The 15,355-nt window shown below is 38.5% G+C and overlaps 1 protein-coding gene across 9 annotated transcripts in view; it reads left to right on the plus strand.

The window, feature by feature from the left end:
• fat1a (FAT atypical cadherin 1a) overlaps nt 1-15,355 on the plus strand; it is an 85,619-nt gene that overhangs the window by 39,144 nt on the left and 31,120 nt on the right. For 7 of the 9 annotated variants that reach the window (XR_009768837.1, XM_061680395.1, XM_061680396.1 and 4 more), the window contains exons 6-9: nt 244-460; nt 1,119-1,187; nt 3,637-3,776; nt 14,135-14,410. Coding sequence is in view for 8 of the 9 variants with exons in the window: in XM_061680395.1 (XP_061536379.1) it covers nt 244-460; nt 1,119-1,187; nt 3,637-3,776; nt 14,135-14,410 (702 nt within the window). In the remaining variant the exon portion in view is untranslated. The remainder of the gene's footprint in view (nt 1-243; nt 461-1,118; nt 1,188-3,636; nt 3,777-14,134; nt 14,411-15,355) is intronic. The other 2 variants (XM_061680397.1, XM_061680400.1) reach the window with 1 other exon arrangement.

The following is a 15,355-nucleotide window of genomic DNA, read 5'->3' on the forward strand; positions in this document are numbered from 1 at the left end:
GGTTATAGGTCACATAAAAGGTGGAAAAAGTTTAGAAATTATATATGTTGAAAAAAAATCTGTCTACAAGTCTCCTTGAAAAATGTTAACATAAAACATAAAAACAAAACTGTTACCTTAAAAATGCTAATGACTGCAAAAATGAAACAGTCTAGCTTAAATAAGTTAACCACTATAACAAATAAAAACAATAAAATAGTCCACCATAAAGAAGCTAATACACTATCATTACCTAACTATCAGATCAAAGCAGTGGACAATGGGCGCCCGCAGAAGTCGTCGACCTGTCGCCTCCACATCGAGTGGATCCCCAAGCCGGAGGTACCGGAGGACGCCGCCCCGCTGGTCTTCGAGGAGTCGCCCTTCTCCTTCTCTGTGATGGAGAGTGACCCCGTGGCGCACATGGTGGGGGTCGTGGCCACCGAGTCGTCGGACGTTCCTGTGTGGTTCGAGATCACAGGTGCCTCCCAAACTGTAACATTTTTGTTGTATCGTAATACCTGTAGACTACTCTTAAAAAGGTTGGGGGTATTCTACTTTTGGGAGAAATTTATTGGCCCATTCAGTGACATCAGTGGGTTGCAACAGAGATACAGAGCGACTGGAAGAGTCACAGAAAGGCATAGAAGTGGACGTCCTTTGAAATGTATTAGTCTGTTCGAGTATCAATTATATCAGCGAGTTGTTACAGAGACTGGACTAGTCACGGAAAGGCATAGAAGACGACGTCCTTGGTAATTTAGGGGATCAATGTGAATTTTGTCATTCAGGTCCTTGTTAGAGAACAGGTAGTTGAAAAATTGAACAGTTGAACATCAGAAGTTTAGAGAGAGTCAAATTAAGTTCACCGTTAAAGTTTATAGTGCATTTTATGTTCATTCGGAAATTTCACCTGACAACTGCCGTGAGCCTTAAGGTGGCATGTGGCTTTGAAATATAGGAAATAACTCGTACATTTGTTGACTGTAACGCTAACTTGTTCCATTTTCTCACATCTAAAACAAGGTTAGATTTAACTTTCTTGATACTTTCTTCTTTCCCCTCTCTCTTCTTGTGCTCCTCATCTACTATCCCGTTATTTCTTTCTTTCCTGTCTGGTCCATTGTTATGCTTTCAAGGCGGCATAGAGGACACTGAGATGTTTTACGTCCTTCAGATGGCTTGTGACCACAACTGTACAGCAGAAGGTAGCTGCTGGCAATCACGGTGTATATGCTCAGTGTCGTATTGTGCCTCATTTTTGCCCACTACCTTGATTTGATTTGAACGTTATTTCAGTTTTTCATGTGATGTACTACTGTTTGCTATTATCCCCTTTTCTATTGTATTGAGTGTCTTATGTTGCCATTATCTTGGCCGCGTTTACATGACAACAGATGACAGAAAACAAATGTGCATGCCAGACCTGTCTCTTTGTAATGAAACTCTAATACTGCATGATTCCGGTTCCTCATTACTATTCGAAGTTCCAAACGATTCTCGATTCCGATTCTTTTAGGGGCCAGGATCAAAATTTTTTGCGTGGTTTAAATAAAGGATGTCCAAATTATGAACATCCGTTGTCTTATTTCTCATTTGACTCGGTGTTCTTTCTAACCAGTATCAATATCAAACCTATGAAATAAAAGGCAATGTTTGTGGAACAAACCCAATTGACTTAATATTCATCAATTAATGTAAATAAGTTAAGTTAAATACAGCGTTGCTAAAATTGTTATTTGTGACTGTTTTATCATGTCAAATGGTTTATATGTGCAAATTTTAACTTGACTTTTTGTTTTAAGCTTGTAGCCTTTTATTTTGAAGGGTACGCACCGGAACTCAGGATTTTGGCACGCAAAGTAACTTCACACGGCACCAGTGAATTCTGAAAGCGAAAGTAAACCTAGACTGCAAGAAAAAGAGTAATAAATGGAACCAAATACTATAAAAAATTTAATTCCTTTACTTACCCACTGATGAGGAACAAGGTTAGTGTTTGTGATACTATGAGACAATGTTTATGTGAATTTTGTTCCAATTCATTATGATGTGAAGTTGCTAGTTTGACCTTTGGTGAAATTTTAGCTCAATTATAAGCTTTTTTCCCTGTCATCGGCTCCTACGTTGGTTTGAAGACTAAAATAAACGCTAAAATCCATGAGTGCAAAAGTGCAACCCACTGTTGAACTTGTTAGCTGCCTCAATGTTGGCATTGACATATTTTATTGTTTCACTCACCCAATTTGACTTGACTGAAGTTCCACGCGGTGTAGGCTGAGGCTCAGAGCGGGAAGGAGAACATCAGACTTCTATACATTGCGAAAGCCTCCTTTGCACAGTATAATCTTTTTGCAAGTGTTGCACTGAGGCGACTGGTAATTTATTTTACCAAAGTTAAGACACACTTATGTTCGCGGCCACGTCTTCATGTGCGTTGTTCTTCATTGGTTTTCGGCACTTTCTTCTTCTGGGTCGGCGGACTGTAGGCATCGAAACTGGGAACCGAAATGTTTAAATTTGAACAATTCCGGGAGAACCGGAATGTTTTCTTTTTAGGAAAGTGCAACATCAATGGTTTGTCTTCTTTTTTGGAAACAAACAGTGCCTTGTGAGATATGCAAAATTTCTTGCATAACAGTCCGACTTTTCAATTTGTATGGAACTCTAGAAGCGTATTTTGTATAGCCTCATGATATTAATGATGACTATTTTCTATTTAGTGCCACGCAAAGTCTTCTTCCAAGAAATTGATGCGACTTTAGATTCATAGTTTGTCTTTGTTTCAGAAACTGAAAAATGAAAAAAAGTATTTCAAAATACTGTATAACAGCTTTAATTTTTTTTTTTAGGAAAGTGTAACTTTAATAGTTTTGAGAGGTAGGCGGATGTTGTGGCATTTATTTGCTTATATTTATCAAGTCATGACTCTATTACTATTTATTTTAATGTGACTTTAGTGGCATATTCTGTATAACCTAATTAAATTATTGCTGTTTTTCTGTTTAGAAAAGTGCAACAGCAGTGTTCCTTTTGTGAGATACAGTATGTGCAGATTTCCGTAACATCTGACTTTTGGATTTTTATGCAACTTCAGATATGTATTTTCTGTAACGTCATTAATGTTAATATTGTTCTTTTTCTGTTTCTGCAGTTTTTATTCTTTTGGGGAAATGAAGGCTAAACAAGCACGTCAGTCTCAATTATGTTATAAAAATTTTATAATGGCGTTTTGCACAAGTTATCGAGTTTGACGGACTGCCAAAAGCGTATTGCTAGTCGCGATGTCTACTTATTCAGAGGCTAAAAGCTTCACTATATTTGTTTGTGCCATAAAGTTACATTTCCTGTTCCTTGTGGAAACTCTGCGGTACTGAATGATCTGTACAGACAAATCGAAAAGCATGTATCCCATGTTTTTACATTTTTGGCCTACCAAATGCCGTTGTCATGTAAACAACCGTCCAAAACAACACTTTTGTACCCGTTTTTAGTGCAAAACGTGTAAACATCACCTCCCACCCTTAATTTATCTTCCCTTTGAGTGTTGTGTGTGTGTGTATACAAACAACACATCGTTCATTCTTCCATCCACGAGTCATCATTTGTTTGCCCCCTCTTTCTCGCTGTGACTGGTGTTTCTTGTCCTTTGTCCAGGTGGAAACTACGACAACCGTTTCGACGTGGGCAAGGCCAGCGGAACCATTATTGTGGCGAGGCCGCTGGATGCCGAGCAGAAGCCCAACTACAATCTGACGGTGGAGGCCACTGATGGGACCAGAACTGTTAGCACACAGGTAGCGGAAGCATGGGATAGGAAAGGGATGGAGGATCTCTATTTATATATCTCTACGTGACCTGACCACCAAAAGAGTCATAATCAGTTATCTCAGGTAATTAGATTTGTCTAGTGCATAGGTAATTAGGTTTTACAAGTTAATAGATAATAAAGTTTGCCTGACATGTAGTTAAAATTTGGGTGAGGGCAGTGGTTCATCAGTTTTTTTGTTGATTATTACACAGCTCAATTTTGTGAAACTCGACTTGCAGTAATGAAGCCTGACATGTTTTAAATGCGCTAATTTGCACACTGCGCCAATTAAAAAAAAAAAAATTCCTGAAATTTGAGAAGTAATGGAAATAGCAGTTAGAATTTCACCATCGTAACACTTTTAGTGTGCAGGTAATGCTTAGGACAACATTTTAGCAGAGTTAATAAGCATATAAGTCAGTAACTGTTGTTAATCATACAACAACGACATAAAATGACGAAGTTTACCTTTGATTAGGACTGCTTTTGGCTACGAGTTCATTTTGTTGTTGTATGGTTGTCATTATTTTATTAATTAGCCCAATTTTGCACAGTTCCCTAAACTAAACGCAAAGCATTTTGATTGAGTTTAGTTTTTTTCTTGCAAGAGAATTAGGAAATGAGGGGAGAAAATGTTGTAAACACCATTGAGTACCGCTCTGGGCAATAAGTTCCTTTTTTTATTGTTGTCGTTTTCTTGTACCAAAGTGTCTATTTTACTTCAGTTGCCGTTCTCACGGTCACGCCTTGTCGGTGAGATTTTGTATTGTAGCTACATGCTAGTTTTTTGGGGTCTTCCACACAACGCCTTTGCCCTCCTTTGTCCTCGGCTGCGAAAGAATTCGTTTGTTGTCTCTTGCTATGAATGCGGCCTTTCATCATCACGCTGCTGCTGCCTCGGTTGAAGCAGAGCCGAGCCGCCCAATCTTATCCGCTGCGCATCATTTTATTTAGTCCACCACTTTTATTTTCTTCTGCTACTTTCTTAAAAGCCCCGGCAACAGACATGAATTTGTTCTTCAATGACCGGCTCTCAAAGGTGAAGTTTAACTGTAATCTTGTCATTGCCGGGAGGAATTAGAGGCAAGCTAGTGAGATTTGACCATTTTATAAGAGAGTTTACAGGCCATTTGACCATTTTATAAGAGAGTTTACAGGCATAATTGACTCAACACAAACATAATATGTTTTAACTATTTTTTTTTTTACTTAAGTTCTTATAATTTCGTGGAGTAAATAGAGGTAATTATTTACATGTAAATTTTTAACAGCAAATTTGATGTTTTCTTCCTTTCAAGCACCATTTACCGAACACCATATAGAGACAAAAACAACTAACTTTGTTATATTTTTAAAATAAGTTTTCAACTTTAAAACTTTTTTCTGGCTTTCAAACATTAGTTACTGACTGATATTACTTAAACTTTAATTATTATCATTTTCCTTGCTAAGAGGTTCGATTTCCACATTTCAATTTCATCATTTACTGAACACAAACATCATAACTATATAAAAATCTTTACTGTTCTACCTTTAAACTATAATTTTGATTGAGATTGATTCCTTAACAAATTAAAGGTTAGCTAGTGATCTGTGTACATTTTTAACAGATGAGATGTTTTCTTCTTTACAAGCAACTTTAAGTTAATGCAAACAACATAAACAGAGAAAAACAACACGCTTTAAGTAGTATACTTCTAAATTCTGTTTTTAACTTCAATTCAGATCATCAAGCTAAATGTGTAAAATGTCAGTTTCTACGAGACAAATTGACATTTTCTTCTTTTAAAGCATCTTTTTCTAAACATAAATAGATAAATTCTAAATAGATTTTCTAAACATAAACAGACAAAAACAACAAATCTATTATGCTTTTAAAATATTTCTATAATTCAGATCGTTTCGTGATGATTTAAAGGTAAATTAGTGAAATTCGTAAAAAAGAGATTTGTCATTTTCTTAAACATTTACTGAATTGACTTCAACTTTAATTGTTATTGTTTTCCTTGAAGATTTCTATGTACAGTAAATTCATTAAGCCCACGGCAAAATCATGTTATTGATGCAAATTTGATTCTCTGGGGACATGTAGTTGTGTTTATCTTTAAGTCTTGCTGAGTTTGTCTACAAATTAGATGGGGTTGATCACACGCATTGCAAAGGCGACCTCGTGAAAAATTCCGATCCGTTATCTCATTCTCAATGAAAGTCATGTGGAAGCTTGCACTGCTAGTCATGCTGGCCTATTTTCACTCGCTTTCTTCACTTTTTTGGACAAATATCCTTTCATATACACAGAGATCTTTCCATTACATTACGGGAAGAGAGGAAGTAGTGTTTGTAGTGTGGTGTTAATCCTGTTTTGGGAACATGTATGCGTGCCCAGTGCCAGTGCCTACAACCTGCCACCTGGCAGGGGGGCTCGGTCCTTCCAAAGCCGGGCCCAGTTGGGGGGCGACCAGCACAAATAATGCCCCACCCCCTTCCCAATGCTCCACAAAAGGTTACTTCATCACGTTAATCCATGTTTCTTCTGAAACGTCCTTTGCCGTGTTTAAAGTTACCGTATTTTCACGACCATAAGGCGCACTTAAAAGTCTTAAATTTTCTCCAAAATGGACGGGGCGCCTCATAATGTGGAGCGCCTTATGTGTGCACTGAGTTTCAAAAAATGTAAATGTTGTTGCGTGACTTTAATGAGCGCTGCGCTTGACTGACTGGGAGCATTTCCTGCCGACACGCTGCTTATATAGAGGAAGGCGGATGTGACTGAGGACAGCATGCGGACGTAAAGGGGGAAGGGTGCGTGTGACAGAGGACGCTAAAGACACGCCCCCAGTAGGTATATAGCACCGGTATGTGCATTGTGCAAAACAACATCGGTTTGGCTAAGGACCCCCGAAAATGGCACCTACGAAGAGACCCGCTTACGAAGCACAGTTTAAGCTGCAAGCAGGAAAACAAGCTTCGCCAAATCAAGAAGACGAAGCTGAGTTTCCGCGGAAACAAGGCGAGGTGGCCCGAGTTGGAAGACCAACTCGAGCAATGGATTAATGAACAAAGAACAGCCGGGAGAAGCGTCTCTACAGTCGCCGTTCGACTGAGAGCAATAACGCTTGCAGAAGAAATTAAAATAGAACATTTTCAAGGAGGTCCATCTTGGTGCTTTCGTTTTATGAAACAGCGCCATCTAGCCATCCGGGCAAGGACTACCGTGGCGCAGCAAATTGCGGCGCATTACAAGGAAAAGATGGCCATCTTCCGGTCCTACTGCAGTAAAAAGATTGCCGACCAACACATGCAGCCCAACCACATCACCAACATGGACGAGGTGCCACTCACTTTCGACATCCCGGTGAACCACACTATAGAGAAGAAGGGGACCACCGCGGTAACGATACGCACTAACGTGCTAGCAGTTGCTATGTTAAAAAAATAGCCTTGGTAGCAACTTATGTGCAAAAGGCAAAGTGATAAAATGTTAACATGCTGGAAGTTCATATTCTCACATACAGTATAGCAAGATACAGAAAGCACTCAATCATATCAATAAGGATTTTGCAGCATGCCTATATTAAAAAAATTATAACATGCTAGCAGTTGGTATGATAAATAGTAGCATGACAGCAACAAGAATACTGCAAGTGCGAGCATATGTTAATATAAATTCTACATCCTGCCCTGTAGTCATGTACCATTACAGAAACTGATTAAATGCTAACATGCTAACAGTTAGTGTACTATCATATAGCCACGATAGCAAACTGAGAACAAAGATTGGTGAGGATTTTACATCTTCCCCTGTCATCGGGTACTATTTCAAATTAGAATTGGTAACATACTAAACGATAGTAAGGACAGTAACATAAGTACGGAAAGCACTGAGGCAGATCGAAAGGTATTTTTTCATCTTGCATTGTCACCTGTAAGTATTTCTATTGGGACATTTAAAAAATACTAAGATGCTAAACCTCTCTACGCTAACATATACCAAGGATAGCAACCTAAGTACAGAAAGCGCTAAGGGTGCTCTCAGGATTTTTCACTCTGCCCTGTAGTCAGATACTATTACAGAAATTGATCAAATACTAACATGCCAAACAGTTATCATATAGCGTGCTAACAGTTATCATACAGCATGCTAACAAGATGTCATAATTAATCCTAGGAATATCTATTGTCTCAGTGGACATAATAACTGCTAACATTTTAACAGTTAACGTAATACACAACAAGAATAGCAACCAGAGTACAGAAAGCGAAGAAACAATATACCCTACCCTGAAAAATAGCATGTTTAATAAAATGCTAACATACTAGCAATTGATATGATTCAATATATCACGATAGCAACCTGAGTACTGACTGCACTATGGCAGTTCAATTAGGATTCTATCCTGCCTCAGTACTATTTTGAATGAAAAGTGACACGAACGTGCTCACACTTTTACAATTTCTGGCTGTTTTTACAGTGTTATTATTCTCACCCATTTTGCTTTTGCATATTTCTCACATAAGCATCCGTTTTCTAAATTTTAGCTTTTTTTTTCACCTCCATCCTTGTCATTTCACCCTCACAGCTTCTTTTTTTTCCACTACCTGTCTTTCCGTTTGGCACCATCTGTCATATGTGGACACAGTCACAGTCACGCCTCTGCACAGCATTCCCTGGAGGAGGCTGCACACACACACACACACACACACACACACACAACAGAAGAAGCTTAGCATTTGCGTTGCTGTCTACCATGTAGTCGTTTTGTGATGACGTGTAGCCTCTTCATGTCAATGACGTCTGTTTCGTAGTGATTGAAGTGATTATTCCGCACGGTAACATATTCCAGCAAAATGGTAATTGGGTCACTTGAAGCACACCTAAATGTGTGTGTGTTTGTGTGTGTTGTGAGACATCAGGGATCTGCTGCTTTATGATGTCTGGCCTGACATGAGAAGACATGCCTGGAATGGCTGCTTAAGGGCGCAACCATGTAACAGAGGCCCCATTCCTGAGTGCCTCTTTTGGGCAAGAGAGTATGATGCGAAAGGCCCCCGAAGGAAGAGGCTTGGTAGCCCACCGTCTGGAGGTTTTCGAAAATTCAGGCCCGGAGGCCAGTTTCACTCAGTGACATTACATTTGATAGGCATGCGTATCATAATTGGACACACCAGAAAGTCTCAAAAAGCCAAGTCCAAAAAGACATAGGAAGTCTGCCATTTTGTTTTGAAGCGGCCTTTTTAGACTCTCTTGACTCTTTGTAAAACATGAAACTTCCAAAAATTTGCTTCAGAGCACACGCTGGACTTTTAAAAAATTCAGCCCCTGAAGCTTTTTTTCACTTAGCGACATATAGTAGGCATGTTTATCATGAGTAGACCCACAACAAGTCTCAAGAAGCCATGCCCGAAAAGACGCAGAAAGGCTTCCATTTTATTTTAAGATTATTATTATTTTTTTTTTAATCAGCCGCAAGTGCTTGTTCCATTTAGCAACATGACATGAGTATGTGTAACATGAGTAGACCCACAAAAACGTGCCAGGAAAGCTATGCCTGAAAACATACCGGAAGTCAGCCGTTTTGATTTAAAGTTGCTATTTTGGCCTGGTCGCTTCCCCCAAATCTTTGAAATACAACCCCTGAAGGCAGTTTCAGTTAGCGACATGAAATGTAGTAGCCATGACTATGATGATTAGACCCACAAAAAAAGTCTCAAGAATCCATGCCCCAAAAGACACAGTCTTTGATTTTGGTTGGAAGTTGCCATGTTGGCACCGTAGCACCATTCAAACTTTTAAATAGAATTCAGCCCCAAAGCTAGAATCACTCAGCAACATGAAATTGGTTATGCATGTCTATCATGAGTAGATCCACAAAAAATCTCAAGAATCCATGCCCAAAGACACAGGAACTCTCCAAAGTTACCATGTTGTCTTGACAGCATCAATCAGAGTTTTAAATACAATTCAGCCCCCAAAGCCCGATTCACTCACCAACATGAAATTTGGTAGACTTATTATGAGTTGACCCACAAAAGTCTCAACAATTCATGCCTAAAAAGAAGTGGGAAATTCTGCCATTTTGGTCAAAAGTTGCCATGGTGGCACAGTAGCACCATTCAGTTTTCAATATAATTCAGCCTACAAAGCCTGATTCACTGAGAAACATGAAATTTGGTAGACATGTTTATTATGGCGGCACGGTGGACGACTGGTTAGAGCGTCAGCCTCACAGTTCTGAGGACCCAGGTTCAATCCCCCGCCTGTGTGGAGTTTGCATGTTCTCCCTGTGCCTGTGTGGGTTTTCTCCGGGCACTCCGGTTTCCTCCCACATCCTAATAACATGCATTAATTGGAGGTGTGACTGTGCGTGCGACTGGTTGTTTATTTGTATGTGCCCTGCGATTGGCTGGCAATCAGTTCAGGGTGCACCCGATGACAGGTGGGATAGGCTCCAGCATGCCCGCGACCCTAGTGAGGAGAAGCGGCTCAGAAAATGGATGGATGGATGTTTATTATGAATAGACCCACAAAAAGGCTTCAAGACATGCCCAAAAAGACACAGGAAGTCTGCCATTTTAGTTGTAAGTGCCATTAAGATATTTTTAAATGATTCAACCTCCAAAGCCAGGGTTATTTGACATGAAATTTCGTGTTTATCATGAGTAGACCCACAAAAAAAGGTCTCAAAAAGTTATGTTCAAAAAGACACAGGAAGTCTCCTTATGGGTTCAAAGCTGACATTTTAGCATAATTTTACCCGAGTCCTTTAAAGACAACTCCTCTTAGAGATTTCGTTGGTTGCAATCAAATTTGGACCATGTATACTAGACAGATGGGCAACAGCGAGGGATTTGAGATTTCTTCATTGCGTGTGGGCGGAGTATGGCGGAAATGTTTGATGACATGCCAGCTTTCATATTGCATGCCACTTATTGATTAGCAGTAGCTGCTCTTGACACTCAACACCACCATGCCCGATGCCTCAGCTGCATTGCCAGCATCACAGCATGCTATCCCTGCTCTCAGGTTGAGCCCATATGTGTGTGTCGTAGTGCTCAGCAAACAGTATTACGACCAGTTGTTGTCTGCTTTAGAGTGGAGCTGCATGCTTTTTATTTTTTCCTTTTCCTTCACCTCCTTAAGGGATATCACCCCCTGGTGTCTGGTATGCAGGTGTCTAATCGGGCCTGATCCCTTTGTTCCCCATGTTTGGCAACGCTAGAAGCCCCCTTGCCGCTCACTGGGAAGCGGAGATGGCATTCCAGCAGCTCTTCGTAATCCTCTGTCGGAAGTCCAGCAGACGAGTGGCTGGTGTTGATAAAACACCCTCCCGGTGGAATTTTACAGCTTGGTGAATGATGTTGGGAGTACACAAAAGCTGATCAAAGGCAGAAAGGAACATGCATGAACATTTGGGTCACAGGTTTGACTTTCTAGAAGGACTTGGAAAATTGTTTGTCTTTAATCCATTCAAACGCATCGTCGCTGTCCAATGAAAAGCGTCGATCTCCACGTTTGTTCTTTTTTTTTTTAAATCAGAAACACATTGTGCAAATATTTGTACTATGCAACATGTACCTCAAATTGCCTTTCCTATCTGTTATTTTGACATAGTAAAACAATAATCGTAAGGTCATAATATCACAATGTATCGTATTGTTGTTTGAAGACAGCACACATGTAATATACTATTGTCAATTGTTGATATTTGATATGAAAACATAACAATTGAGGGAGTGGGAACCAACTTTTTCAAGTCCAAGATGACTGTTTTTCAGAATGTAAACCGAGATTCACCACTACAATATCTCCTGAAAAACACATGCATAACCCTGTTCTGTCATTTATTTTTGCACTTTTGACAGGACCAATGCATACATACAAAGTTTAGTCGTATGACTCTGAGTTTGAAAAAAAGCTGACAAATGCCAATATGTTGGAATGAACATTAAATCTAATTAAATAAAATATCCAACAGGGACATGAACTAGCTCCTTTTGGTATCTGCTCTTCAATGCACAATAACCTGAGTAAAAATATGAAAATTGCTCAAATGTGTAAATAAAATGTAAACATAAAGTCCAATGTCAAATAAGGGCATGAAATAGTGCCATTGGTATTTCAAGTGTATTCCGAAACATGCTCAAATGTAATCATAAAATAACACAAATGACACAATCAGTGGACATTTATCTCCACTTACAAGTGACCAGAAGTCCTCACCTTTAGCGCTTGTATTCAAGTCAACATTACTTTGAATTTCAATCATCTCCATGTCCACGCTAATGTAAATATTTTCTCTGACAGCTCTTCTGTCAATGTTGTAGAAATTGGGTTTGATACAAAACCAACTTTGACTCATGCTTTGTGCCTCCACAAATCTACAGACAAATTCTCTTACTAATTTGTTCAGACGGGCACAGAATTGTTTGGGATGGAAATAACTTTTATCGCTGAGGTTTTATGCACAATTTGAATCCTTGCTTTAATTTCTTTGTTTTTAAAGCTATTAAACAAGGTGTGCGCAATCACACTCATTGAAATCAACTAACCCTCTATATGGTTTCTTGTGCTTATTGCCATTAAATGGCTAACTTGGAAAAACATTTCTGTTGCGGCCATGCTTTTTGTTGCTGAAAAGCGATTGCTTTGCTTTCAATACTTTCAAGTTCTTGCGTATTCACTCACTGTCGTTTGGATAAATGTCTTAGAATTTGTCATGAGTCACCGCTGCCACTCGAGGTTGCGTCGTTTGTTTATAGATGTGCACAGTATTTGCATATGAGGCATATCGTCTTCCAATTTGATGACTTGAAAATGAATACACTTTTCCATTCCAGTTGGAAATAATGTTACTACAGTATGTCTTTGTTTTCTTTCTTTTTTTTTTCTTTTTTGTGGGAGCCTACCTCTGTGAAATATGTAGGCACACGAGCACCATAACCTGTTGTGCTTTTCAAAATAAAATGAAAGAAATTACAAGATAATACAATAATTCACCCCTTGATGATCCAAATGAACGAAGAACTCCGTCGTAAATGTCCAACCAAAAAATAGTTAAAATAAGAAAATGAATCATCGTATTACTTTTTTATTTATTGTTTAAAATAAGGCCAAGTTTTTATTTTGAAAATGAGTCGCGATTTGCCGTGATGGGCATGAATATCTACTTGTTGATCACGATCCATGTGTTGGTTACCCCTGATTTAGGGGGTGTGAAAACTTGGATTGAGTAATTCAAAATCTTACTATACATTTAATTTTAATATCAAAATGGAAAGTTTATATATTTTAATTCAGTCTGATTAAAACTATTTTCTTTCTTTTTACGTAATTCATTTTTAACTAACATAAGACAGTTTTGTTTACATTAAATAAATAGAATATTAATTTCATTAATTTAAAGATAAGTTTACATTGTTTACATGTCACACAAAAATTTTTTTGTTTTGAAATTACAAAAATATTGACATCTTAAAAGCAAATAAATATTTTATGAATGACAGGAATTAATTTAAAAATATAGATTTTTCTGCTTTTTAAAGTATTTATTTAGGTATTTTTAATACATTTTTATAAATAAATTGAATTTAACTAATTTAACCATAATTTATTTATTCTAAGTATATACTATTTGACATTTCTAATTGACGTTGACATTTATAATACAGTATGATAAATTTGATAGATTTATGAAACTGTTTAGTTTAATTTATCCATCCATTCTCTGAGCCGCTTCTCCTCACAGGGGTCGCGTGAGTGCTGGAGCCTATCCCAGCTATCATCGGGCAGGAGGTAGGGTACACCCTGAACTGTTTGCCAGCCAATCGCAGGGCACATATAAACAAACAAACATTCACACTCACATTCACACCTACAGGCAATTTACAGTCTTCAATCACCTTACCATGCATGTTTTTTGGGATGTGGGAGGAAAACCATGTGCCCGGAGAAACCCCACGCAGGCACGGGGAGAACATGCAAACTCCACACAGGCGGGGCCGGGAATTGAACCCCGGTCCTCAGCACTGTGAGGCAGATGCTCTAACCAGTCATCCAACGTGCCGCCTAGTTTAATTTATATAATTTAACATATTTTTAAAATCAAATTCATGTTATGATTTGTTCATATCAGAACATATAAAATGCCCTTTTGAATCTTCAAATGAGATATTACTATTGTCGTGGATGTGAGAGCATGGTAATAGTAATAGAAACTGCTGCACACCACTGCGATATATGTAATTAAATGAATTCTGGTACATCAAATTCAACCCTTAGCTTCATGAGTCATTGTGCAGAACCACAAATAACAAAAACCTGGTCTTCCTTGTTCTCCCCGGCAGGTGCTCATCCGCGTCATCGATACCAACAACCACCGCCCTCAATTTTACCGTGCCAAGTATGAAGTGAGCGTGCCTGAAGACGTGGCAGTGGGCAGCGAAGTGCTCCGCGTGGACGCCACCGACCAGGACGAGAAAAACAAGTTGACCTTCACCCTACTGAGCAGTACCGACCCCTTCAGCCTCAAGAAGTTCAAGTTGGACCCTGGGACGGGCACGCTGTACACCGTCGAACTGCTGGATCACGAGACCATGCACAGCCACATCCTCACGGTTATGGTAAGTGTATATGGTGGCATTTGCAGGTATAGCAAGGCATATCTTCGAGTAGCCTGACTAATTGACCAACGTTTTGTACCATTCTAAAAGAGCCTGTTATTTCCTAGCCCAATTCTAAAGCCTAGATATGGACCTGTCCGTCAAAAATGTAGTGGGTAGTGTAGTGGGTAGTGTTTCTATGGTTTATCGTTGAGTAGCCTGGCCAATTTTAGTTTTGTACCATTTTTTTTTTAAATGCTGGGAACTTGTAGCCCAATTCTAGATCATATATATGGACCTGTCTGTCAAAAATGTGGGTATAGTCGGAGGTTTCTATGGTATATCATTGAGTATCCTGGCTAATTTTAAAGATAGGAAAAGCCACTCCCGAGAAAGCATCAAGAAGACTTTTAAAAGTTATGGTTTTTGAGAAATATTGACTATTTTTGTTGTTACATGATAAATTATTCATATTCCTTGCACTTTTGAGGAAATGACATTTTGCACAATTCTAAAGGATTCTGGTAACTTCTGTCCTGATTGTCAGATCTGTTTCCTGGAATGTGAGGTTTATTTCGAAACATCAAAACATCAAAGCCACTTCCTAGGTGTTTCTAATAAAAAGTAAAAATGTTCAGAAAGAAGTTAAATTTAAAATTGTATGTATGTGTGTGTGTGTGTGTATATATATATATATATATATATATATATATATATATATATATATATATACACACACACAATTCAACTTGTAAAGTGCATTAATAATTGGACTATAATTAAATTTAAACAGTGTGTATAAATATTTTACTTCGTTGACCAATGGATACTTGGTCAATGAAGTAACTACCTGAGCTTGTAACAAGAAGCCAATCTTTGTGATGCAATCATTCAATAATAAAAACAAAATATTGACAAACCAAAATATAATTAATATTTTTATATTTCATTATTCATTTGTATTAT

This window comes from Phycodurus eques, chromosome 6, assembly GCF_024500275.1.
Source record: "Phycodurus eques isolate BA_2022a chromosome 6, UOR_Pequ_1.1, whole genome shotgun sequence".
NCBI lineage: Eukaryota > Metazoa > Chordata > Actinopteri > Syngnathiformes > Syngnathidae > Phycodurus > Phycodurus eques.